Source organism: Morus notabilis, unplaced genomic scaffold (assembly GCF_000414095.1).
Source record: "Morus notabilis unplaced genomic scaffold, ASM41409v2 Scaffold397, whole genome shotgun sequence".
In the NCBI taxonomy this organism is placed as follows: Eukaryota; Viridiplantae; Streptophyta; class Magnoliopsida; order Rosales; family Moraceae; genus Morus; species Morus notabilis.
In genome coordinates, this window is record NW_010363944.1 from 135163 (window position 1) to 162920 (window position 27758).

A 27758-nucleotide genomic window follows, 5' to 3' on the forward strand; every position below is an offset into this window, starting at 1 on the left:
ACTAAACCGTGATCTTAACTGTGAGACTAAATTTTTTGCCAAATCTTGTGTTTTTAAGGACTTGGGTTTAGAAAAGACGATTGGCAATGCTGAACTTTGCGCAGGCTTATATCTCCTCAAAGTAGACACCTCTTCTGGCCCAGATCAAAGTCATAATAAGAATAGTGTCAAACCTCAGTGTTGGTCCATTCAGAGTCATGAGTCAATAAGTCAGTCTAATAAAAACAGTGCAATAATGTTGTGGCACTACCGTCTAGGTCATCCAAATTTCTTGTATTTGAAACGCCTATTTCCATCATTGTTCATTAATAAAGATGCAAAGTTATTTCAATGTGATGTTTGCCAATTATCAAAGCACACCCGAAGTACATATATCCCACGACCATACACACCAACTCACCCGTTTTCACTTATCCATGGTGATATCTGGGGACCAACCAGAATTCTCAATATTTCTGGAGCTCGGTGGTTCCTATTGCTAGTTGATGATCATACCTGGTTAAGCTGGACTTTCCTCATGAAAGATAAATCTGAAACCAGTCAAATCTTCAAACATTTTCATGTCATGATTCGCACTCAATTTCAGGCCACCATTCAAGTCCTCAAAACTGACAATGCCTGTGACTTTTTCAACTCCGTCCTTAGTCCTTATCTCCAATCATATGGCATTGTTCATCAAAGCTCATGTGTGGACACACCCCAACAGAATGGTGTGGGCAGAACGCAAAAATCGTCATGTGCTTGAAGTTGCTCGCTCATTACTCTTCCAGTCTAATGTACCTAAGAAATTCTGGGGTGAGGCTGTTCTTACAGCCACCTATCTCATCAATCGGATGCCCTCACGTATTCTCTATTTCAAATCTCCAGTGAACACTTTTCTTGATTCCTATCCACACTCACATTTACTCTCTCAAATTCCCCTTAAAATATTCGGATGCACAACATTTATTCATGTCTACCCTCATAGCCGGGGCAAACTGGATGAAAGCGCACTCAAATGCATCTTCATTGGATACTCCCCAAACAAAAAGGGATATAAATATTTTTCTCCTATCACCAAAAAGGTCTATCATACCATGGATATCACTTTCTTTGAAGATAAGCCTTTCTATCCTAATTCTGTAATTCAGGGGGAGACAAACACACATGAATCACAAAATTGGAACTGGACTTCTCTCATTGACTCGGTAACAAGTCCAACTCTATGCAATTCTGCTCCCACTTTACCTAACCCGCAACCTCCATTAGCTTCTACTCCACAGACTTCACCGAGCTCTCCAAACACAGTTGAGTCACCATCCCATGAGTCCCATGAGTCAGTAATGTACCCAAAGCATCTCCTTCTTCCTAATGAGGCAGTAAGGGTCTATACTAGGAGACAACAACTTCAACAGCCTGTTCAAAATCAGCAAAACTAGCCGTCTAATCCGAGCTCAAGAAATCCAGAAATAACGCAGGGTAAGGCTGAATCTAACACAGAATATAGTGTTGAGAAAGTGGCAGGATATGACCCAGACTCGGACCTACCGATTGCTCAGAGAAAGGGAGTTCGCTCATGTACACAACATCCCATCCGCAACTATATGACATACTCTAAACTGTCCCAGAGATTCAGGGCATTTGTGACTACTCTAGACAACATCCAGATTCCCAGAACAGTTCATGATGCATTAAAGGTTCCAGAATGGAGAGCTGCCACTCTAGAAGAATTTCACGCTCTCGAAAAAAACGGCACATGGACCCTAACAACTCTACCACCTGGGAAGCGAACAGTTGGGTGCAAGTGGATTTTCTCAGTGAAGCAAAAAGCTTATGGAAGTATTGAACGATTCAAAGCCTGTTTGGTAGCCAAGGGCTACACTCAATCGTATGGAATTGACTATCAAGAGACATTTGCGCCTGTAGCCAAGCTCAATACAGTGCGTGTTTTGTTATCCATTGCCATGAACCAAGATTGGCCTTTATTCCAACTCCTTTTTGAATGGTGACTTAGTCGAAGAAGTATATATGGATATACCTCCTGGGTTCGAAACCGATCATATGCGAGGCAGAGTTTGTAGGCTACGAAGGTCACTATACGGGCTCAAGCAATCACCTCGAGCATGGTTCGACAAATTCACGAGGGTACTAAAACAAGATGGCTACTTACAATGGTAAGATTACTGTGTTAATAGTGTATGTGGATGATATAGTTCTAACTGGTAATCATGAAGAGGAAATAAGGAGACTTAAGCTTCTGTTATCCAAAGAGTTTGAAATCAAGGACTTGGGTCATCTAAGGTATTTTTTGGGAATGGAAGTGGCTAGATCATGGACTGGAATTTCAGTTTCCCAGCGAAAGTATGTATTGGACCTCTTAAAGGAAACCGGTATGAGTGGGTGTAGACCGGTGGACACTCCGATGGATCCTAACACGAAGTTGATGCCTCGAACTGAAGAGATGGCGGTAGATAAAGAACAATATCAACGCTTAGTCGGCAAGCTGATCTACTTGACTCATACACGTCCAGATATAAGCTTTGCAGTGAGCCGTGTTAGTCAGTTCCTAAGCAATCCTTCGGTCACACACATGGAGGCAGTGGACCGGATTCTTAGATACCTCAAAAGGGATCCAGGAAAGGGACTCATGTTCAAAAAGACTCTTAATCACTCCCTAGAGGTTTACACGGATGCAGATTGGGCTGGATCCCCCATTGACCGAAAATCAACCTCAGGGTATTGCTCCTATGTATGGGGAAATCTGGTGACATGGCGAAGTAAGAAACAACAGGTGGTGGCACGCAGTAGTGCTGGGGCAGAATTTTGGGCCTTGGCTCAAGGTATTTGTGAAGGAATCTGGTTAAAACGGCTGCTAGATGAACTTAAAGTTGGCATTTCAGGTCCTATAGATATGATGTGCGACAACCAATTAGCTATAGCTATTGCCAAAAACCCTATCCATCATGATAGAACGAAGCATGTTGAGATCGACAGACACTTCATCAGCGAGAAGATAGAGAGCAATGTTGTATCACTAAAACATGTACCATCTAGGCATCAAGCAGCGGACATCCTCACAAAGGCGCTCTTTCATCCAAACTTTATTGAGCTAAGTTCTAAACTTGGTTTGATGAGTATATACCACCCAATTTGAGGGGGAGTGTAGGAATTCAAACTAGCAGTATAGGGCATTAGTTAGTTTCCTGATTTTGTGGATCTATAGTTACTAGAGATATTATTCTATTGTGTATAGCTGTAACTGACTTACCTTTAATATTAGATTTAGCTCCTAGAAATCAGGATCAATCTCAACGGATCCTTGTGTATATATATGTACCCGAATTGTTTCTAATGAGATATCAGAAAATTCCAATTCTGTTTTGCTTCAGTTATCTCCCTTTTTCTTCCAGTTTGGAGGCTTTCCATGCAGTTTTCAACATGTCTCCCGTGTATGCGTGTGTGTGTGTGTTTGATATTTGAATATTTTTATGTGTGTTGGCTATTATGGAGAATTTGAGGATTTATGTTTTTCTTATTATATGCTCTCCAGATTTTAACTATAAGTGATATTAAGTAGTTGATGAGTGCGTAATTTTATGCACTCATTCGTTACTCCTTTAGCTAGTTTTGGCGTGTTTTTCCTCAAGTTGTTATGTGGATTTGATGACTTTCCCTTGCGTGTGTAGGAAAGGGTGAAATCGCTGAGTTTTGAGACATTTTGGATCAAAAAGATAGAAAACAAGGCGATATGGCGCCTTCAGATGGCGATGCGACTCGAAAAGGAGCAAAATCGAGCAAACATGTGCGAAGGACCAGAGAGGGATGCGATATGTCGCCTCCTTTGTGGGGATATGTCGCCTCCTTTAGGCGATATGTCGCCTATTCTAGGGGATATGTCGCCTGATTTACCCAATTTTATTATAAACACGCGTTTTGCCCTAATTTAAGGCAGGGACTTTTATGGAAAGTGAGAATTAGCTTCTTAGGGATGGGTTGGACGTGGAATATAAGGAGGCGAGGCCGAAAACTGAAGGGGAGGAGGAGAAAAAGGGTTTGCAAAAGAAGAAAAACTGAATCGGAGAGGATTCGAGGGAAATTGCAACGATTCTTCAAGAATTCCAAGCGTTCTTCATTCTCTTCCTATCTTTCTTCTTGTATTTTTCTGAGTTTTGAATACTATTTTGAGATTGTGAACCACATGATGTGTGGCTAATTTTCTTATTTGTTAGGGTTTAGATGAATCTCTATTTGTGATTATTGTTTCGACGTTTTAATGTGCATTTAATTAAAGCTCTTTGTTTCTTTCGTGTTCTATTTTGAATTATTGCTGCTAAATCTATGATTTACATATTGCTATGCTTTATGAGATTTTGAATTGGGCAGATTTTTATTGTGAGGATTAATACTCGAGAGGGGAACGTTCAAGCAATCAAGAAACGGATAGAACAACTTAGGTTGGTGTGAGATCGAGAGATAAACATTGCCTAGGTAACCGAAACAATTTTAGGTTGTGAAATTGAGAAGTGGAATTCCAGGAATTGTTTCTAGAGTGGAACTTAGTGAAGGTAGGGATGAATAGTTGTATAGAGATATAGGCTTAATATCACCTACACATTCTTTATGCGGCACTCGAGAGAGGGTATAAGGATACACAGCACTCTAGGTTCTTGAGAACGTTGAGTTAGTTTAGGCACATTACTACGGAGAAACATAATCGCAATAGAGTGAAGTCAAGACCCTAGTATTTTCATTATATTGATTTTCTGTTTTAATTTCAGCACGTATTATTAATTACTACCATCTTTCCTTTTGATTTAGTTTTCCTTTATTTTAGTTTTTCTTTGAGTTCATCACATCCAAATTTGATCGCTTAGATAAAGTTAAGATATGATATTCACAATAGTTAGTTTACATTCTTAATGTCAATCCTCGTGGAACGATATCGGTCTTCGGACCACTTTATTACTTATACAACTTGTGCACTTACAAGCATAGTCAAATTATTTGCAACAAGTTTTTGGCGCCGTTGCCGGGGATTGAACGGCTAAGAATTATATTACTATAGTGAAGAAATATCTTGTTTTAATCTAAGTTTGTTTTTTATTTGTATATATTTATCTATTTATCTTTTGTTGTGTTCGTAGGTGCATGCAAAAAGCACGTGGCTCGGAACTCTTGCCTTTGGATTCAGAAATCGAACGAACTGTTCGAGCATTAAGGAGAGAACGACGAGCTAGGGCTAAGAACATGGCCGAGGAACAAAACCAAGCAGACCAGCAACGGACGTTGCGAGATTATTTCAAGCCCATAGTGAACGAGAATTATTCGGGCATCCAACGTCAACAAGTCAATGCCAACAACTTCGAGCTCAAGCCGGCCCTCGTCAGCATGGTCCAGCAGAACCAATATGGAGGCTTGCCGCACGAGGATCCCAATATCCATTTGGCCACTTTTCTGGAGATTTGTGACACAGTGAAGATTAATGGAGTGAGTGCCGAGATCATCCGTTTGAAACTCTTCCCATTCTCCTTGCGAGACCGGGCTCGGTCATCGCTTCAATCTTTACCATCAGGGAGTGTAGCCACATGGGAGGACATGGCCTAAAAGTTCCTCATCAAATTCTTTCCGCCCTCCAAAACGTCTCAACTGAGGGCCGAGATTACTCAATTTCGGCAGTTTGAGTATGAACAATTATATGAGGCGTGGGAACAGTTTAAAGAGATGCTCCGCAAGTGTCCTCAACACGGTATTGAGGATTGGTTCCAAGTTCAACTTTTCTACAATGGGCTTACTGGGCAAACTAAGGCTCATATTGATGCAGCGGCTGGTAGGACCATCTTGTCAAAGACACTCGGGGATGCACTCAATCTCTTTGAGGACATGGTAATGAATAGTTGTCAATGGCAAAATGAGCGGTCCACTATGAAGAAAGCCGCAGGAATTTATGATGTGGATCAAACGACATCTCTCATGGCTCAAATGGCGCTCTTGACTAATCAAATCTAGGGACTTACCGCAGCCAATGCCAATGGTAATCAAGAAAAGATAAAGATGGCACAAACTTCAAGCTCAAGTGATTCATATGATGAGCAATGTCACTTCGTCAACTGTAGCTACAATTTTAGGCCCAACAACAACTTACCGACATACTATCATCCCGGGCTCAGAAACCATGAGAATTTCTCTTATGCCAACAACCGGAATGTTTTACAACCAACACTGGAGTCGAGTAAACCGACAATGGAAAAGCCTTCCTCATCACTTGAAGAGCTTTTGAAGACGTATATTGTGGACTCTAAGGCTCGTCTTGATCAACATGACGCTCGTCTCAACAACATTGAAACTCACTGCACCAATTTGGGAGGCACTATGAAGGCACTAGAAACACAAGTTGGTCAATTAGCTAATGCTATAAAAGGGCAATCATCAAGGTCCTTCCTAAGCGACACCGAAAAGAACCCAAAGGAGTGCAAGGCCATCACATTGAGGAGTGGTAAAGAGCTTGAAAGCCCGAGTGTTCAAAACGCCATGATTGATGAGGAGCCTATCAAGAGTAACGATGATGGTAAGGACAAGTTAAAAGAGAAAAATCTGAAGGCGAAGAAGGAAGCACCGGTGGTTAGACCGGGTTCGATCACTTTTCCGGATAACCCACCTCGTATCACTCCCCCATTGCCATTCTCTCAACGGTTCCAGAAGAAGGCGCTTGACGAGCAATTTGAGAAATTTCTCAATATCTTCAAGAGGATCCACATCAACATCCCCTTCGTGGACACTCTAGAGCAAATGTCAAACTATGCCAAATTCATAAAGAAAGTTATGTCCAAGAAGCGCAAACTCGAGGACTATGAGACAGTGAAGCTTACAGAAGAATGTAGCGCTATCATAAAGAGACAACTACCAGAGAAATTGAAGGATCCGGGAAGTTTTACCATCCCATGTACAATTGGGGGGTCAACTTTTGAGAGAGCTCTTTGCGACCTAGGAGCTAGCATAAACCTCATGCCTTTGTCTGTGCTTCGAAAGCTTGGGCTTGGAGAGGTCACCCCTACAACCATCTCCTTGCAAATGGCGGATAGGTCCATTACCTACCTATGGAGAATTATTGAAGACGTATTGGTAAAGGTGGATAAGTTCATCTTCCCGGTTGATTTTGTAGTTTTGGACATAGAAGAAGATCAGGAAATCCCCATTATTCTTGGAAGGCCTTTCCTAGCTACCGGAAGGGCTTTAATAGATGTGCACAGTGGGAACTTGACTCTAAGGGTCAATGAGGAGAAAGCCATCTTCAACATCTTAAATCCCAAGAGGTCCCGCAAGAAAAGCCGACATGCAACCAAGTGGAGGAATTGAAATCTTGTATCAAGGAGTTCACTCAAGAAGTTATGCCGAAAGATTCTTTGGGGAATGGTCCTACCAATTCCCTAACCATAAAAAAATTGAGCAATGAACATTGTCCCAAGAAAGATGATGCGGGGGAGTATATTGTTAAGAGGGCTGAAGCCATTGCCACCCCGATGAACAATGAAATGGTGGTGGCCAAGAAGAAGCACGACCAACGAACCTCGTGGCAAGATCTCACTCCGGGCCAACGCGTCCTTCTTTTCAACTCTCAGTTGAAGCTCTCCCCTGAAAAGGTGGAGTCAAGATTATCTGGAACATTTAAGATCAAGCGAGTGTTTTCATTCTGTACCATCGAGCTAGAACCAGGAGGATGAAGTCGTGTTCATGTCCAACTAGGGACGTTAAATCAAGCGCTTCGTGGGAGGCAACCCACATATGATTTTTCGTTGATTCTGTGTCAAATGGGTTTCATTGTATTAAAAAAAAAAGCAAATCAGGAGAGGGAGACAGAATGACAGGCGATATGTCGCCTGTCAATAGGCGATATGTCGCCTGAAGGATTTTGACAGCCATATTAGTCTCCGGGAACCTCAGATGGCGAACCCGACGGTGGAATTGATGATGCTGGATGAGGTATGACCGATAACACTTAGACCGGCCGTGAGGTATTGTTTTTCTTTCCTTTGCCCTTTGAGTTTTAACGTCGAACAGTGGAGACACTGTTCCTTTTAAGTTTGGGGGAGAGTATCAATTTCTTTTCTTTTGTTATCATCTCTACCTATTGATGTTCTTTTTGTAGGGTAGTTAAATTTCAATTTATTTTGATATTTGTACCGATCTGAGTGTTGTATTACATATGACTTTGGGCTTCGATGATGACTTCATGCTAAGCCCTCTTCTTTCATTCAGTATGTGTCTCTATATCTTTGACTGTGTGCTTGATCTATCATGCTTGCTTTTGATGTTGTTATCTCTATTTCTGAGCACATGTCTATCTACCTTTCCTTATTCGATGTGTAGCTTTGTGTGCAATTTTGAGACTTTTTATCAATGAGAACGCTAGAACTTACGCAAAGGACTTGTCGAGGCGAAATCCCAAGTCTTTGTTGTGTTGATAGGATAGAGGCCCTCTTTGGACCGTTTGAGCCAAAAAGCTAACCCGAGCAACATATTATCTATAGTCCCTCTTTGAGCCGAAAAAAAAAAAAGAAAAAAAATACCAGTATTCATTTGTTTTACTGCCTGATAACCCGAGCCTTACAATGTATCAAACATTACCTTTACCCACTCACCTTGGCATCACGCGTGACCCTTTCACCGAGCGTCGAACGCCTGGCCAGCGAGAGTCGTTAAGTGAGGAGTTTTCTGAGACCGTCCTTGAACCTTTATATTCATCCCTCGCCGTTCTAAATGCGAATTTGACTTTGTGTTTAAAAAAAAAAACAAAAAAAAAAGAATTCATGTTTGGGGATCAATCATAGTGGGGGATAGTGTTTATGGACGTTACATTCGAAGGTGAAGAGGCGAATCTAGAAGTAAAGGGCATTGGTTTCGGTTCGGTGAACGGAGGAGTCTATTATTGCCACCGCGCTTGTTTAGGGTGAGTCTGATTTTCTTTCTCCAATTCTCATCTATCCTTCACCCCAGCCTAAGGTTACAAGCCGAGTAAAGTCCTCTTGATCTCCATGACATTTGACCTACATTAGTGGAGATGAGTCAGACGGGTGAGCCTATGGTCGTTCTGTTTTAATGTTTATCATGCGATTTGTCTTGATATACATGAGCCACATTTGTGTTTAGGTCTTGTAGAGATGATTTGCACACACTTACACGGAGATGACAGTGTTAGAAGTTGAGTATTGAAGGTTGAAATTCTAGTCCTTTTCCAGATTCACATGTTGGGTGGGTGCAGAGGTATTTGGTAACTTGAGATTATATGCCTGAGCTCTATGTTTACACTCTCAGTCGGTTCATTTCTATTTCTTTTGTTTTTTTTTTAGTTTGTTATTTTAGGTTGTGTCGTTTTGTGTTCTTTTGTCCATTTCCCTTTGTGTGTTTTGTTTTATATTAGGTTTTTTCTGCTTGAGGACAAGCAGCCGTTCAAGTTTGGGGGTGTGATGAGTGCGTAATTTATGCACTCATTCGTTACTCCTTTAGCTAGTTTTGGCGTGTTTTTTCTCAAGTTGTTATGTGGATTTGATGACTTTCCCTTGAGTGTGTAGGAAAGGGTGAAATCGCTGAGTTTTGAGGCATTTTGGATCAAAAAGACAGAGAACGAGGCGATATGGCGCCTTCAGATGGCGATGCAACTCGAAAAGGAGCAAAATCGAGCAAACCTGTGCGAAGGACCAGAGAGGGATGCGATATGTCGCCTCCTTTCTGGAGATATGTCGCCTCCTTTAGGCGATATGTCGCCTATTCTAGGGGATATGTCGCCTGATTTACCCGATTTTATTAGAAATACGCGTTTTGCCCTAGTTTGAGACAGGAACTTTTATGGAAAGTGAGAATTAGCTTCTTGGGGATGGGTTGGACATGGAATATAGGGAGGAGAGGCCGAAAGCTAAAGGGGAGGAGGAGAAAAAGGGTTTGCAAAAGAAGAAAAACTGAATCGGAGAGGATTCGAGGGAAATTGCAGCGATTCTTCAAGAATTCCAAGCGTTCTTCATTCTCTTCTTATCTTTCTTCTTGTATTTTTCTGAGTTTTGAATATTATTTTGAGATTGTGAACCACATGATGTGTGGCTAATTTTCTTATTTGTTAGGGTTTAGATGAATCTCTATTTGTGATTATTGTTTCGACGTTTTAATGTGCATTTAATTAAAGCTCTTCGTTTCTTTCGTGTTCTATTTTGAATTATTGCTGCTAAATCTATGATTTACATATTGCTATGCTTTATGAGATTTTGAATTGGGCAGATTTTTATTGTGAGGATTAATACTCGAGAGGGGAACGTTCAAGCAATCAAGAAACGGATAGAACAACTTAGGTTGGTGTGAGATCGAGAGATAAACATTGCCTAGGTAACCGAAACAATTTTAGGTTGTGAAATTGAGAAGTGGAATTCCAGGAATTGTTTCTAGAGTGGAACTTAATGAAGGTAGGGATGAATAGTTGTATAGAGATATAGGCTTGAGATCACCTACACATTCTTTATGCGGCACTCGAGAGAGGGTATAAGGATACACAGCACTCTAGGTTCTTGAGAACGTTGAGTTAGGTTAGGCACATTACTACGGAGAAACATAATCACAATAGAGTGAAGTCAAGACCCTAGCATTTTCATTATATTGATTTTCCGTTTTAATTTCAGCATGTGTTATTAATTACTACCATCTTTCCTTTTGATTTAGTTTTCCTTTATTTTAGTTTTTCTTTGAGTTCATCACATCTAAATTTGATCGCTTAGATAAAGTTAAGATATGATATTCACAATAGTTAGTTTACATTCTTAATGTCAATCCTCGTGGGACGATATCGGTCTTCGGACCACCTTATTACTTGTACGACTTGTGCACTTGCAAGCATAGTCAAAATTATTTGCAACAGTAGTCAATTAATATTAGTTCTGAATGCAATATAAAATTACACTATTTTTGCTAGTTGGGTCATAAACGGGTCATAAACGTGTTTTTTTGTGTCGACCCACCACAGCCCGTTTAGTAATCGTGTTCGTGTATCGTGTCGTGTTAACCGTGTTATTAGCGTTTCGTGTTCGTGTTTGGGTTTCTGACACGTTTATTAATCGTGTCGTGTTCGTGTTTACTATAATCGTGTCGGCCCGAACACGACACACAAACACGAATTGCCAACCCTAACTTCACGATGAACACCCATTTACACCCAACTGGTATTTTCCCTTCTGGACGATCCACTTTCTCCCAAGTTTTATTCTTCTCAAGAGCTCTCATCTCCTCAAGGACTGCCACCCTCCACTCAAAAACTTCTAGAGCATCCTGTATATTCTTTGGAATTGCAACACAAGACAATTTTGAGGTAAATGCCCGAAATGATGGAGACAGACTCTCATAGGATAAAAATGTATACAATGGATGTTTAGTACACATCCTAGTGTCTTTTCTAAGAGCAATGGGAAGATTCAAATTTTCTTTTGACTCTAGAATAGAACTCGGTTCAGAAGACTCAGACTCAATAAGAATAGGACTAGACTTACCTGACTGATTTTCACCCTTTGGATTTGTTCCTAGGTTAGATTCTGGCCATGCTCCAAGTTGTCGGTCATTTTCTGTTGTCCTAGATATTTCCTCAAATAGACTTTCCCTTTAAAGCGAAGTCCATCTTGTTTCGCACATATCTCGCTTCCTTCTTGAGTTTGATATTGTAATGGCACAGAAGGTTGATTCCCATTATTTGAGGTATCTTCATTTTTAATGTTTACCATGGTCTCAGATTCATCGTTTTTTTCTTTTTTATCGGGTAAAAAATCTTCCAATAACAAATTAAAAGACGAAGAATCTTCACTAAATGTCTCCCCCCTGAAGATGAGTTTTAAAAAAGGATTTGTCTTCAAAGAAGGTGCCATCCATGGAGATAAAAAAAATTTTGGATATTGGATCAAAACATTTGTACCCTTTTTTAGTCGAAGGATAACCAACAAAAACACATTTTCTTGCTCTTGGATCAAGTTTTCCGCAATTGACGTCATGAATGTGTACAAATGCAGTACAATCAAAGACTTTAAGGGGAAGATCATGGGAGAGCCGAGAGGAAGAAAATGTTCCTTAAAACAATTTAAAGGGGTTTGAAATTTTAAATTTTCGAAGGCATTCTATTAATCTGATATGTAGATGTGAGAACAGCTTCACCCCATAAATATTTAGGAACATTATTAGAAAGCATTAAAGACCTTGTTACCTCTAGATGGTGTTTATTTTTCCTCTCAACAACTCCATTTTGTTGTGGAGTGTTGTTGCATGAGCTTTGGTGAACAATAACATTTTGCCCGAAAAAATCCACTAGAATCTCATTGAAATACTCTTTGCCATTGTCACTTCTGAAAACTTAAATCTGAGTTTGAAACTGTGTTTGAATCATTTTATAAAAGTTTTTAAACACATTTTCAGCTTCCGATTTTTCATGGAGTAAAAACACCCATGTGATCCGAGTATGGTCATCAATGAATGTGATGAACCATCTTTTTCCAGTGATTGTTTTTATTCTTGAAGGTTCCCACACATCCCTATGAATTACAGAAAACGGTTTTGTGGCCTTATAGGGTTGTGCCGGAAAGTAAGTGCGATGATGCTTGGCAAGTTCACAAATTTCACATTGAAATGAAGATGGATTTTTATTCAAAAACAACTTTGGAAATAAATGTCTCAAATAATAAAAACTTGGATGTCTTAACCTAAAATGCCATAACATAATTTTATTCTCATTAGGAATTGAGACAAGTTCTCTGGGATTGCCTATTCAAGTCATATCCATCTTCAAGGAGATATAGACCTTCAACTTGCTTAGCATTGTCAATCGTCTTCCCCGTGATCAAATCCTGAAATTGACAACCGGAAGAGGAAAAATTAGCCTAACACTTTTGATCAACGGTTATTTTACTGATCGACAACAAATGACATGATAACTTGGGGACATGAAGAAACATTATGGAGTGTCAAAGAAGGAGAAATAACAATTGATCCTTTCCCGGCTACTGCTGAGAAAGAACCATATGCTATTTTGACTTTTTGATTTCCTGCACAAGGGTTATATGAAGAAAAAAATTCTGATGATCCGGTCATATGATCCGTTGCTCCAGAATTGATTATCCAAGAATCTTTTGAATTGACACTGAAACAAGACGCTATGAGATGATTACCTTTCTGAACCAGAGAACAAGAAGGATTTGAATTATTGAGATTTTGAGAAACGACGGCATTCCAAAGGTAGCTTCGGTTCGGTCCTTGATTCAGAAACATTAGCTTGAGAGGCACGGTTATCTCCAGGTGTTTTTTTCTTCCAATTGTTTGGTTTACCATGAATTTTTCAGCATGTCTCCCGAGTATGCCATGTCATTTACAATGATCACACCAAGGCTTCGTTTTGCTATTCTTTTCCTCTCCTTTAGCCGTGGCCCCTTTGGACAGAAGTGCAGAACCTTCTGCCTCCGATTCAATTTTCCCAATCATCACTTTCCGCCTCTTTTCCTCTCTTCTAACTTCTGAGAAAACTTCTCGAATGGATGGCAACGGCTTTCTCCCCAAAATCCGGCCTCTAACCTCATCTAAATCTTAATTTAACCCTGTAAGAAAGACATAAACACGGTCATTCTCTTCCCTTTTTTGTGCCGGATGCTGTCATTTGGGCACTCCCATTCGTCTTCATAGCATAGGTCTAACTCCTGCCACAAGGTTACAAGTTCATTGTAGAACACTGTAACATTTCTATCTCCTTGTTTAGCCTTCCATAGCTTAGTCTTCAACTCAAAAATCTGAGATGAGTTCTCAATATCCGAGTACATCTCACGTACAGCCTCCCAGACATCCTTGGCTGTTGGCAGAAACATATGTGGCTTTCCAATGGCTGGTTCCATCGAGTTAATCAACCAAGCTGGGACAAGAGAGTTCTCAGATCTCCACGCTACCATGTTTCGGTCACCTGCAGCCAGTCTTGTGATTTCCCCGGTCAAATGGCCAAAGTTCCCTCTACCATCAATAGCAAGCTTCACCGATTGAGCCCACTCCAAGTAGTTCCGGCCATTTAGTTTATGGGTGGTCAATTGGAAGGACATGCTTGAACTAAAGAAATCGTCAACACTATTCTTTGCTCCTCCACTAACTGCTAGCCCTCTTGAACCCGATTGCACATTCTCTGATGAGGCACCGTGATAGGGTCCTAGGAGTTTAGCTAAGAGTCTGTCAACAAATTGATAATCCCAGATCCAACTCAACGTATTTTTATTGCATGAAATTGATCATTACAACTCAAGGCTCATGGAAGGCCCTGGAATTTAACGAAGAAAGAAGAATAAAAACATAATGCAGGAAAATAAGATAATGGTGGACTTTCGAGTAATCCCCAGACTCCCAGGCAGCAACTCATGCACAGAATTCACAATCCCTTCCCTCTGCCACCATACTCCCCTAATATCCCTCAGGCACTAACCGTCCATTCCCGGTTCCCCAGGTGGGCTTCCAACGTCCCTTGGCTGGCCCACTTCATTTAGTTCTGGGCCCACCACCTTTCCCTTCTTGGCCCTTCTCACATACACTTTCCTCACCAGAGGCCTAACATCACTCCCCCCCGAAGACGACCTTGTCCCCAAGGTTGAAGTCAGGGAACTGCGCCTGAAACACGTCCAAGAGCTCCCATGTGGCCTCCCAATCCTACAAGCCCTTCCACTGCACCAAAATTTCAGCCACACGCTTCCCACCTAAGGGTGACCACCGACCCTTGACGACTTTCCAAGGCTCGACTTGTAGTTCCAGCTCATCCGGAAGTTGAGGCAGAAGAGGCTGACATGTCGCATCCATGCCCCTGAATGGCTTAAGCTGGGATACGTGAAAAACAAGGGATTACCTTTCTGAACCAGAGAACAAGAAGGATTTGAATTATTGAGATTTTGAGAAACGACGGCATTCCAAAGGTAGCTTCGGTTCGGTCCTTGATTCAGAAACATTAGCTTGAGAGGCACGGTTATCTCCAGGTGTTTTTTTCTTCCAATTGTTTGGTTTACCATGAATTTTTCAGCATGTCTCCCGAGTATGCCATGTCATTTACAATGATCACACCAAGGCTTCGTTTTGCTATTCTTTTCCTCTCCTTTAGCCGTGGCCCCTTTGGACAGAAGTGCAGAACCTTCTGCCTCCGATTCAATTTTCCCAATCATCACTTTCCGCCTCTTTTCCTCTCTTCTAACTTCTGAGAAAACTTCTCGAATGGATGGCAACGGCTTTCTCCCCAAAATCCGGCCTCTAACCTCATCTAAATCTTAATTTAACCCTGTAAGAAAGACATAAACACGGTCATTCTCTTCCCTTTTTTGTGCCGGATGCTGTCATTTGGGCACTCCCATTCGTCTTCATAGCATAGGTCTAACTCCTGCCACAAGGTTACAAGTTCATTGTAGAACACTGTAACATTTCTATCTCCTTGTTTAGCCTTCCATAGCTTAGTCTTCAACTCAAAAATCTGAGATGAGTTCTCAATATCCGAGTACATCTCACGTACAGCCTCCCAGACATCCTTGGCTGTTGGCAGAAACATATGTGGCTTTCCAATGGCTGGTTCCATCGAGTTAATCAACCAAGCTGGGACAAGAGAGTTCTCAGATCTCCACGCTACCATGTTTCGGTCACCTGCAGCCAGTCTTGTGATTTCCCCGGTCAAATGGCCAAAGTTCCCTCTACCATCAATAGCAAGCTTCACCGATTGAGCCCACTCCAAGTAGTTCCGGCCATTTAGTTTATGGGTGGTCAATTGGAAGGACATGCTTGAACTAAAGAAATCGTCAACACTATTCTTTGCTCCTCCACTAACTGCTAGCCCTCTTGAACCCGATTGCACATTCTCTGATGAGGCACCGTGATAGGGTCCTAGGAGTTTAGCTAAGAGTCTGTCAACAAATTGATAATCCCAGATCCAACTCAACGTATTTTTATTGCATGAAATTGATCATTACAACTCAAGGCTCATGGAAGGCCCTGGAATTTAACGAAGAAAGAAGAATAAAAACATAATGCAGGAAAATAAGATAATGGTGGACTTTCGAGTAATCCCCAGACTCCCAGGCAGCAACTCATGCACAGAATTCACAATCCCTTCCCTCTGCCACCATACTCCCCTAATATCCCTCAGGCACTAACCGTCCATTCCCGGTTCCCCAGGTGGGCTTCCAACGTCCCTTGGCTGGCCCACTTCATTTAGTTCTGGGCCCACCACCTTTCCCTTCTTGGCCCTTCTCACATACACTTTCCTCACCAGAGGCCTAACATCACTCCCCCCCGAAGACGACCTTGTCCCCAAGGTTGAAGTCAGGGAACTGCGCCTGAAACACGTCCAAGAGCTCCCATGTGGCCTCCCAATCCTGCAAGCCCTTCCATTGCACCAAAATTTCAGCCACAAGCTTCCCGCCGAAGGGTGACCACCGACCCCGGACGACATTCGAAGGCTCGGCTTGTAGTTCCAGCTCGTCTGAAAGTTGAGGCGGAAGAGGCTGACACGTTGAGTCCATGCCCTTGAATGGCTTAAGCTGGGATACGTGAAAAAACAGGATGTATCCTCGCGTCCGCCGGTAGCGAGAGGTGATAGGCAACTTCTCCGATCTTCTCCAAAACCTCAAAGGGTCCATAAAACTAAGGGGCGAGCTTCTCATTCGGCTTCCGTGCCAAGGATTTGAGGCGATAAGGCTTGAGTTTCAGAAGGACTCAGTCTCCAGGTCCAAAGGAGAGTTCCCTGTGATGCACATCGGCAAACTTCTTCATACGCTGCTTTGCCACCACGAGATGCCCTTTTAGGACATCCAAGAGCTCATTCCGCTGCTGAAGCTGCTGGTTGACATCTTCCACAGCTGAAGAGGAGTCTTGAAACCGGTGAATTGTGGGAGGATCACAGCCGTAGACCACCTGAAAGGGAGAATGCTTGGCAGATGCATTAAAATTGGTGTTGAACCAGAATTCAACCCACGGCAAGTACTGCGACCACAAACGAGGCGTGTCACTTGCGAAGCAACAGAGATACACTTCCAGGCACCTGTTTACGACCTCTGTTTGCCCATCCGACTCGGGGTGATAAGCCGAACTGCGGCTCAGTTTTGTGCCCTGCATACGGAACAGTTCGCGCCAGAAAAGGCTCATGAAAAGCGGGTCTCGATTAGTGACAATAGATCATGGAGCTGCACCACCTCACGCAGAAACAACTCAGCCACTTTCTTGGCTGTGAATGGATGAGACAATGGCAGGAAATGGGCATATTTGGACAGCCTATCCACGACGACCAAGATGGTATTAGCCCCCTGCGACCGTGGCAGACCACATAAGAAGTCCATGGAGATATCCTCTCATATCCTCTATGGAATAGGCAGTGGCTGTAGCAGGCCTGCGGGGACCAGCGCATCCGACTTGGAACGCTGACAAATGGGGCAGTCAGCCACGTACTGGCGTATGTCCCTCTTCATTCCTCACCAAAACAGGTTACTAGCCACTCGCTTATAAGTGCGCAGAAACCCGGAGTGTCCACCCAAGGTCGAGTCGTGGACCTCATGAAGCATCCGACCTATCCAAGGGGAATGTTGCGGTAATACTACCCTGCCGCGATAGCACAACAGGCCCTCATGGAGTGAAAATCCAGGTGCCACCCCCTCACCCTATTCCAACTTTCTGATCAATGCCGCACAGTCCCCATCAAGACGCTGGTCCTGCCGAATCTCGTCCCAATTCAGGAACTGGGGAACGGACAATGCAACTAAACCCAACTATGTGTCTTCCTCGCGCCGGGACAAGGCATCCGCTACGCGATTCGATGCTCCCTGCTTGTATTGCAACTCAAAGTCGTATCCGAAAAGCTTAATGGCCCAGCGAAGGTGCTCCGGGGGTAAAAGCCGCTGGTCCATCAGGAACCACAGGCTCTGCTGATCGGTTCACACCACGAAGTGTCTCCCGAGCAAATAATGGCGCTATTTCTGTACCGCCAAGACCACTGCCATGAGTTCGCATTCATACACAGAACGAAACTGTGTGGTGCCCGATAGTTCCTTACTGAACTAGGCAATAGGCCTGCCCTGTTGCATCAACACCGCCCCTAAGACAGTGCCCGAGGCGTCCGTTTCGACCACGAATGGCTTCGCGAAATCTGGCATTGCCAAAACGGGGAGGGTAGTCATTGCTTGTGGAGTGCCTCGAAAGCGGCGGTGGCGTCCTCAGTCCATTTGAACTCCCCCCGCTTGAGTAGGTCGGTCAACGGTCGTGCCAAATGCCCAAAATTTTGAACGAAGCGCCTATAATAACCCGCCAACCCCAGAAATCCCCGAACCCCGCGGACATTTTTTGGTGTGGGCCACGACAATATAGCTTTCACCTTGGCCGGATCAACTGCTACCCCGGCTGCTGAGATGACATGGCCTAAGTATTCTAACCGCTGCTACCCGAATGAACATTTCTTACAGTTGGCAAACAACCGTTCCCTCCTCAGAACCTCCAAGACCGTGGTGAGATGCTCATGATGGTCTTCCCACGTTCGGCTATAGACTAGAATATCGTTGAAAAAGACCAAAACAAACCGGCGCAAGTATGGCTGAAAGACCCTGTTCATGAGGGCCTGGAATGTGGCAGGAGCGTTAGTCAGGCCAAACGGCATGACCAGAAATTCATAATGCCCTTCGTGCGTGCGTAATGCAGTTTTCTCCACATCGAACTCCCTAACCCGAATTTGGTGGTATCCGGCCCTTAGGTCCAACTTAGAAAACACGGCAGCCCCATGCAATTCATCCAGCAGCTCGTTGATAATGGGGATTGGAAACTTGTCCGGCACCGTGAGCTGGTTGAGAGCTTGGTAGTCGACGCAAAAGCGCCAACTCCCGTCCTTTTTCCTGACTAACAGAACCGGGCTTGAGAAAGGGCTACTACTTGGCCGAATAATCCCCGAGGCCAACATCTCTGTGACCAGCCTCTCAATCTCACTCTTCTGCGCTTGTGGATAGCGGTACAGCCTAATGTTAGGCGGTTCTGCTCCCGGTTTGAGGGTGATATGGTGATCCCTCCCGCGCGTAGGTGGCAACCCTTCAGGTGTCTTGAACACCTCAGGGAACCGAGCCAAGACCCCCTGAACAGAGTCAGGCTCACTGTCCCCTGGATTGCCCCTATCCTCTCCTTCTAGCGAATAAATTTCCAACAAAGCCCCAACCACTTCTCTATGGGTGCGAAGGCATACTTGTTCCAAGCTCAGGGTCGGGTCCCCCTTCAGGCAGGTCCATACTTCTTCCGTTCTGAACTTCATCGTGAACTTCTACCAATCAACCCTTACTTCCCCCAGCGTTCGCAGCCAAGACACCCCAAGTACCACCTCAGCGCACCCCAACTCAAACGGGTCCCTAGATTCTCAGTTCCACCCCCTTACACACCCCCTGCTAGCGGAAGCAGGCACCATTTCCTACCTGGATGCCATAACCCCCCGTGGCTGTCAACGGAATCCGCATCTCCCTCACGACTTTCTGTGACAAAAAATTGTGGGAAGCTCCGCTGTCAACTAACACCACTACCTCTCGGTCCCCCAGAGTTCCCACCAACTTCATGGTATTGGAGGACGAAATCCCCATTAGAGAGTTCAGCGAGAGACCCGCCACACCCTCTATCTCCTCGGTTGTAGGCTCCTCCTCCACCACCAACTCCTCGTCTCCTTCCTCTTCCTCCTCCGCCAACAATAGCACCTGTAATTGCCGATTCTTACATCAGTGACCCAGACCGAATTTCTCGTCACACCGAAAACACAGCCCCTTAGCCCTCTACCGTTGGATCTCCTCCTCAGTAAGGCGCTTGAAGCCTGCCCCCCTCCCTCTGACAATCCTGCGGCTTGCGGTGGCCACCCCCGAGCCTTTTGGGAAGGACTCTGCTCCTTCCCCTGGTTGGACTGAAGGGAGTTCCCAGAAAACCCTAATGAGGAATACGCTCGATCATTAACACCCAACCCCTCCGACCTCCATCCTCGGCCCAGTCTCCCCTTCCGAAGCCTCTCTATGGCCTCATTCCGTTCCTCAATTTGTTGGGCCAGATCCATCGCCTCCTGGAGGTTATTGGGCCGATGTAACTTAACCTCAACCCTTACATCCTCACGAAGCCCATTAAGGAAAGCCCCCCTAAAGATTGGTTCAGGAATACCTCGCATGGGAGCAACCAGAGCTTCAAACCAGTCGCGGAATTCCATCACCGAGCTATCCTGCCGCAACGCCATCAGCCGCTCCGTCGGGTCGCCGTCCTTCGCGCGGCTGAATCGGTGGAGAATCGCTGCCTTCAAATCTCGCCAGTCGGTGAACGGGTCTTGTGAATCCAGCCACTGAAACCATCCGAGAGCCCTGCCTTCCATGCATACCGAGGCCGCCAGAACCTTCTCCTCCTCCTCGACGCCATTAATGGCGAAATAGCGCTCCGCCCGAAATACCCAGTCGTACGGATCTTCCCCTTGGAAGATCGGAAGTTCAAGTTGTCTTCCCCGATGGTCCATCCTTCCGCAGCCCCTGTCTGGCGAATCGGCCAGACCCTGTCTGGCGAATCGGCCAGACCCTGTCGGTCCCAGTCTCGTCCCTGCTCCCGTCGCAGGGGTACTGGTGGTTGGGCCTCCAGTCGGCGACCGATCAAGGTCTCCAGTCGGTGGAGGGCCCCTTGAACATCGCCAATCTGGGCTCCTAAGGCTAAGACATCCTCCTGCAACTGAGGTACGTGGTCCACGATCGCCCCCATCAGTTGAACGGTTTTCTCTGATCGACTCGAGGCTTCCTTCCAAGCTAGAGACGTGACCTGGGTTACTCACCGCCGGCAAAGTATGAGCCGTGGATCATCTGCTCTGATACCAAATGATAGGGTCCTAGGAGTTTAGCTAAGAGTCTGTCAACAAATTGATAATCCTGGATCCAACTCAACGTATTTTTATTGCATGAAATTGATCATTACAACTCAAGGCTCATGGAAGGCCCTGGAATTTAATGAAGAAAGAAGAAGAAAAACATAATGCAAGAAAATAAGATAATGGTGAATTTTCGAGTAATCCCCAGACTCCCAGGCAGCAACTCATGCACATAATTCACGATCCCTTCCCTCTGCCACCATACTCCCCTAATATCACTCAGGCACTAACCGTCCATTCCCGGTTCCCCAGGTGGGCTTCCAACGTCCCTTGGCTGGCCCACTTCATTTAGTTCTGGGCCCACCCCCTTTCCCTTCTTGGCCCTTCTCGCATACACTTTCCTCACCAGAGGCCTAACACACCAGAACTCACTGCACTTGGACTATCACCCGCTGCAGAGTCTCTTTTTTGGCCAGTCATTGCTAGTCTATAATCCATTTAGACTGCGGAAATAAGAGAAAAGAGGGAATTGAAAGGCTGCGGATGAAGGATTGGAAAGTTGATTTTTCAAGAAAGAGACGTGGCTCTGATACCATGTAAGCAATGGAGGATAGAAAAATTCTTTTATTCCTTCATAGTTTCAGAGAAATTGTACAGGGATTATATAGACTTAGTGAGGTCTAATCTAATCCCTAAAACAGAGAAACAAAGTCTGTAAATAAGGAAACAATACAAAGTCAAATATCCTCTCCTAAAATCCAGATTCTCCATCTCCTAATATCCGGTCATATAGCCATACAACTATTCCACAGCTCATAGTTTCCTAATTTACCGACAGTGAGATTTGGAAGGAGCCTGATAACTCGTTATTTGGACAATATTAAAATGGTACTTATAGTTTAAGAAAATATCATCCGAGAATCTTGCACTTATTTTTTGGGACATAAATTGTTCACTTTGCCCTTTTAGTCCCACCACTATGTGGTTTGGTTGGCAGTAAAGCTATCAGCATACCCAGGAAAGTTTAACGAGCATGCGGTTTTAGGTGATGACTACGTCATTGCCAATCCACAGGTGGCTGAGAAGTATGAGTGGCTGTTAGGCCAACTCGGAGTTGCCATTTCAACCCTTCTTTCACTCACATCTGGTACCCTTTTATTTAATTCCTTCAAATTATTTTATGAAAGAGGGTAGTCTTTTGAGGTTGATCTTAATCTTTCAGCATAAGACACAACCTTCTATGGACCGTGGTTGATCATTGCCCTTTTTCTACATCTTTTTGTCACGCCAGACAATCACAACAACAATACACCAAGTTTATATTGATACAAAGTAATACCTGAAATCACGGATTCTTCGTCCTTGAACCTCAAAAACACCAAGAGCACCATTTACAAGTGCAAATGCAAAGCTCTCAGAACTTTCATCTTGAGATCCATCCGAGGTCTCTGTATTCAGAAACACTTCTTAAATACTTCAACAAATAGAGTGCCTAGTAGAACTATTAACAACACAGAAAAGTAATGCTTCTGGATAATATGTGAGCATATCAAGTAACAAGCTCACTGGAGTCTGTTGAAGATGCCCGATCTGCTTCCCCAGATGGATGATCTTTGGAGGATGACAATGATGGCCTAGCAGGTCCATTTTGACCAGGCCGTGGAACTGTTGGAAGGGTCCATTCCAATACCGTAAATGGAAGTGCTAATGATCTAAGCTACATGAGACATAAGCATAATAAATACCAAGAATATAGTATATTGAAGTGGAATAAAAGGGAAGATGACAAAAGTATCAACAGATTTACCATAATAGGACTTTTAGTCATTGCCCAAACTTCTACTGGTGCATCGCGAAACAAAACTAACAGGTACCTGCAAAATTGTTAATAACATACTTATTATTCATTCATACAAATACATATTAAATACCCCTTTGACATGTTACAATGAATCATTGTGTAGTTCAAGACCTGTAAATAACTGAAGTTCTAGTAAGATTTTGCAAGAAGAGGGGAAGGATTACTAGATGGAAGTTGAAAGCAATACTACAACAACCCATCCATGTAACCATTTACTAGTCAGGGAAAATATAAGGAATGCACAAGAAAATGACCCAAGATATTTCTGCCAAGCCTACACAGGCAATTATTTTATAGAGTTTTCTGGAACTGTCTCTCAAAGCCAATGTATAATATTTCTGCTATCGAGAATTATTTCCGTCTGTAAAAATATTTTCAAACACTGCCAAGTATATCTTAATTCATTTTTTTTGTTTCCCCCTTTGGTGCAGTCAGTTGGATGTTTGTAGGCAAAACAGAAAATTATAATAAATGGTTTCATCCACCCTACTACCTTAGCTACATACCATGTGAAAAATGTACAATTTTAATTCCATTGTCCAGTTCAAGATTCATTTAAGACCTTTGTTTAAACAAAATATATATGCTACAATATATATATACACTTTTTTTTTTTCTTTTTGACACCCAGAAACCCCTTGAGCCTACTTCGTGAGGCCAAAGTTAGAAACTGGAGCCCTCTGCCAAACCCTACAATCTTTAGAAAGCAGGAAACTATGACTTTTGCCATGTAGATACCCATGAGGTGGTTCGAACCATAGACATTGTGGAGCAACCAAAGACTTGAGCATTCCAACCAACATCCCATGGGTTGCTACAATATAATATATATGAATATATGAAAAGCACCAGAATTTACAGTATCCATCGAGTTTAAATAGGAAATCTATTTGTAGAGTGCAAAGGCTACATGCATCAATTTTCTCAAACTATAGAATTTCAAAAGTAACAGAATTTAAAAAGATCCATAAAACAAAACTATTATAAACATTATAAATAAAGAATCGAGAATGTCAAAGCTGCACCCATTAATACGCCAAAAACAATTTATGATGGTGTTGCATCAGTATTCAAACAAATTGACAGCTGGAACCATATGATTCTGAAGAAGAATTCAAGATGAGGCGTAAGGTGTTAAATTAATGAGAATAAATCAAAATACCTATAAAGTTTTGAAGTTTACCTTCCAGAGGAAGAGGCCCTTAGAGCCCTTATGGGTGCACGTTCTGGCTTTTGTAGTACTCGGAATGGTCTATTAAGGCCACTTCTAAGACAGGTCACAACAAGCTTGTTAATATAACCTCCAGATTTCTCATTTACCTGATTCCGCAAATGGTATGATATCACTAGCAAGTATAATGACAAGCGTGCATGTGTATTCAAGCAATTGACAAAATTCAAACTAAAAAGCAATATACCTGACTATACGAAAATGAAACTACCCTCGAATTTCCAAGCCATCGTAATCCCCTAACCATACCACTGTGAACAGAGAAACTTGCAGCAACGGCATTGGCCGAAACATCAACAATATCAATCATACCGCTTTGAGTTCCCAAAGCAACCAATGGAACAGCTGTAGCGGGATGATTTCCCCCACCTTTATATTAATCAAGTTGCACAGCATTACAGCTTCCAGAAAATTTCCACAAACATATCATTACAATTTACAGCAAAATTATATGAAAATCCTGTTACTCAACCCAGGAAAAAGAAGAGAATTCAACATGTATGGACTATAGTAGATAATAGATTTTTTAGATTAGCAAGAAGATGAACTAACGGGCCAAGGTAGCTGTTAAAGAAGGTGATGGTACAGCTAGCATAGTCACTTGTGATGAAAGAAGCTGAAGCTGCCCAACTAAGCTAATCTGCATCAGTTATTTGGCATGTAAGCATACATAAATAACCTAAAGATACATAAATATGAAGACAGATATTAAAATTCACAAAATGTTTGTCTCCCTATCCAAACATAAATCACCAATATATATATATATATATATATTTAGTATTAATGAAAGATACCATCATTTCTTTGAAAAAATGAATAGTTAGAAAGTATCTCTGCTCAAGAGCAAACAAGTTAATAAAAGAAGACATCGTATCTACTGTTTTTACATTTCTAGTGCCTAAACTGGAGAAAAAGAAAAGGTAAGCAAAGGAAACCACGGCTGGATGTTAGACATAAACATTTAAAAAATAAAATAAAAGACAAGCAAATCATTCTAGTATAAACTGTAACCAGGTACGAATTAAAAAACGTTCTATGTAACCACAACAAACAACCAATCACTCTACATTGAAGAAGATATGTATATTGACTTCAGGGCTATTTTCTACGAATATTCATCAGGAAACCCACAAGAAACCAAAGCCATATGAAAACCAAATTTGAAAAAAAAAAAAAAATGAAGAGTAATTTTCAGGCATACCTTAAATGACATATCTGCTTGCTTGCTGGTGGAGTTTGCACCACTAATTCTGCAACCAGTCACATGCTCTCTCTTCTTGCCTGCTTCCGTTGCAAGTCCTTCTGTTGAAGAGCTTGTACCATCAGTATTTGCCCCTGAGACAGGCATTTCACTAGCATCAGCAACCATTCCCACGCTAATATCTTCCTTCTGAGTATCTTCGTCCCCTTCAGCGGTCAAGAGCCAGTTCCATATTTTCCCATCGTCAGAAATGGAGATCAAGTGTGTCTTGGAAACGAGAAGTGGCTCATCATAGAAATCAAAAGGACTATCAAAATCCTCAACCGGGAAAGGCGAATTAGGTACATTGGAATAAATCTTGCCAACATTTTCCAAGGGGGAATCCGACTGGCAGATTACGGCAGCAAGAACTGAAGGAGAAGGCACAGATGTGCCTAATGAGGGCATCAACTCTTCCATCGAACACATTATGTGTGCCTGCTCTCCCCTATAAAATATGCAACTTGAATCATATTCTTCAAAAAGAAAAGGTTCAAGTACAACAACCCAATCGCATAAACAACCATCATTAAACTAGCGAATACAACATACCCGCCAAGAAATAATCCCCATCCTACATTCAAATTTAACAATTTGTTTCTTTCAGGAGCCTTAATTTCAAAGAATCTCTACATGTTAAATCCAGTTTAACAGTTTAGTTATGACTTTTTTTATTTTTAAGGTTAAGAATCAGAAACACGAGACATTTTACTGCCAGACATACACCTGAGCAACGAACCAAAATAATTGATTTCCACCAGGCGATGTTTTCACAATTGGATCAGCAAAATTTGGTAAGTGAAATGATTCAGTTCGGCATTTCCTATACTTCAATACTACGTTAACTACATTCATAATGCAACGAATGCTTACTCTTTTCGCCGCCATGTACTGAGCTTCCCGTCCAGATGAGCACAATAGAGAAACTCATTGTTCGGATCCGGCAACACGTCGAGAAACTTCCCGCAGCCGCGAGGCAAGGCAGTGGAGAAGAGCACCGTTTCGTACCGCAAATCAAACACCACCAGCTCCTTCGGAAACGTCACGAACAGGATATGCCTCCACCGCGGCGAAAACGCAAATTTCACAATGTAAAGCGGAAAAACCGCCGACGCCGGCGACGATGATGAAGAAGAAGAAGAAGAAGACGAAGATCCTCCATTCGCCGCGTCCCTTTCCAGCTTCAGCAACTCGGCGCAATCGGTCCGAATCTGTAACTCCTTAATAACGACGTCGTTCTCGGTCTCCCCCAACACCTTGACGGACAATAGAAATCCTTTGAGTCCGATCACGCAGAAATGGCGCGAATCGAAGGGATCCCGGCGAATGCAGGAGAGGAACTCCGGTCCGGCGTCGTACTTCCAGAAGCATCGGCCGGTGGAGGTGTTGAAAAGAGAGAGAGAAGACGGACCGGCGATCGCGGCGAGGAGGAAGGAGTCGGACCTTGCCTGGACCCAGCAGAGGTCCTGAATCCCTAACCGAACGGGATCGGACTCGAGCCAGAGGACAGGGGAGCGGAGGCGGAAGTCGACGAGGGCGATGCGGCCCTGGCGGTCGGCGGCGGCGAGGAGGAGGTGGGAGGTGGAGGGCTCGGTGGAGAGGAGATCGCGGCGGAGGGGGAGTGGGGTCCAGCGGAGGGCGGTGACGAAGGGGGAGAGAGAAGAGGAGGAATTGGAGGTGGTGGGAGGAGGCATGGGGACGGTGGAGACGAGCTGCATTGAGCGGGAATCGACGACGGAGATGGAGCTGCCGGAGGCAAAGGCCAGGAGGCCGGAGGGGCTGAGGTCGGCCGATCCGAAGTTGCTCCGGCTCGGTGGGCCCGGCAGCATGCTGTCCCAGGAATCTTGTGGCAACGGCGGCGCCGCCACGACCATGGCCGCCGCTGCCGGTCTCGGGCTAGTCATTTTGGGTTTTTAATCGCGGGCAATAGAGATGTGGGAGTGGAAACGTCCTTTCGTGACTTGTCTTAAGTGTCTAAACTTGAATCTTCGTAGTTCATCGTCTTTTAATTTCTTTTTTCCCCTTTTGACAAACTCTTCAATGTTCAAAGGCGTGTTCACTTCTTACCTACGAAACTGATAAAAGTGGTCACTTCACCACCTGAAAATTTTTAATTTTCCTTTTTAATAAGTTAAGAAATATTTGGTTAGAGGATTCAAATCATTATTTGAATTATAATTTATGATTCATTACAGTATTTTCTCTCATAAAAATTACACGTAAATTAAAAATAATTCTAATCACATGATTTTAATCCATGAACCAAACATCTACTTAATCTAAGAATGAAAAGTTCATCAAAAATTATTTATTAGTTTTTCAAGAGTAGAATTTTATTTACAATAAAAGTTTATTTTAATTCAGGACATAACTAGAATACCGCAATAACGTATGAAATTTTAATTGTTGGATTTAGATCTTACAGTCTGAAAAGGAAAATTTCACCAACTAACGTATAACCTGCTTTAGCGTAAGCAAAACTCTTTGTTGGGATTTATATGGACCTTGGCTCATTAAAAAACAAAAGAGAAAAGAAAATTTAGAGCGAGGTAAAGAAAAGAAAGTCCCTTAAGATTTAGGAACGTGTTTCTGT

General features: G+C 43.2%; 1 protein-coding gene and 1 non-coding gene across 2 annotated transcripts in view; both read right to left on the reverse strand.

The window, feature by feature from the left end:
* The window catches only part of LOC21399677 (WD repeat-containing protein 11), a 40840-nt gene extending 13695 nt beyond the window's left edge, over positions 1–27145 (reverse strand). The window contains exons 1-8 of the mRNA XM_024170315.1: positions 26039–27145; positions 25127–25613; positions 24475–24562; positions 24110–24291; positions 23875–24011; positions 22638–22704; positions 22397–22547; positions 22170–22278 (exon numbers count right to left, since the gene is read on the reverse strand). Of these exons, the coding sequence (XP_024026083.1) occupies positions 22170–22278; positions 22397–22547; positions 22638–22704; positions 23875–24011; positions 24110–24291; positions 24475–24562; positions 25127–25613; positions 26039–27069 (2252 nt within the window). The 5' untranslated portion in view covers positions 27070–27145. The remainder of the gene's footprint in view (positions 1–22169; positions 22279–22396; positions 22548–22637; positions 22705–23874; positions 24012–24109; positions 24292–24474; positions 24563–25126; positions 25614–26038) is intronic.
* LOC112092963 lies at positions 5623–5729 on the reverse strand. Its single transcript, XR_002902841.1, has one exon. It is a non-coding gene; the product is annotated as a small nucleolar RNA R71 (small nucleolar RNA).
* Positions 27146–27758: the final 613 nt, after the last annotated feature.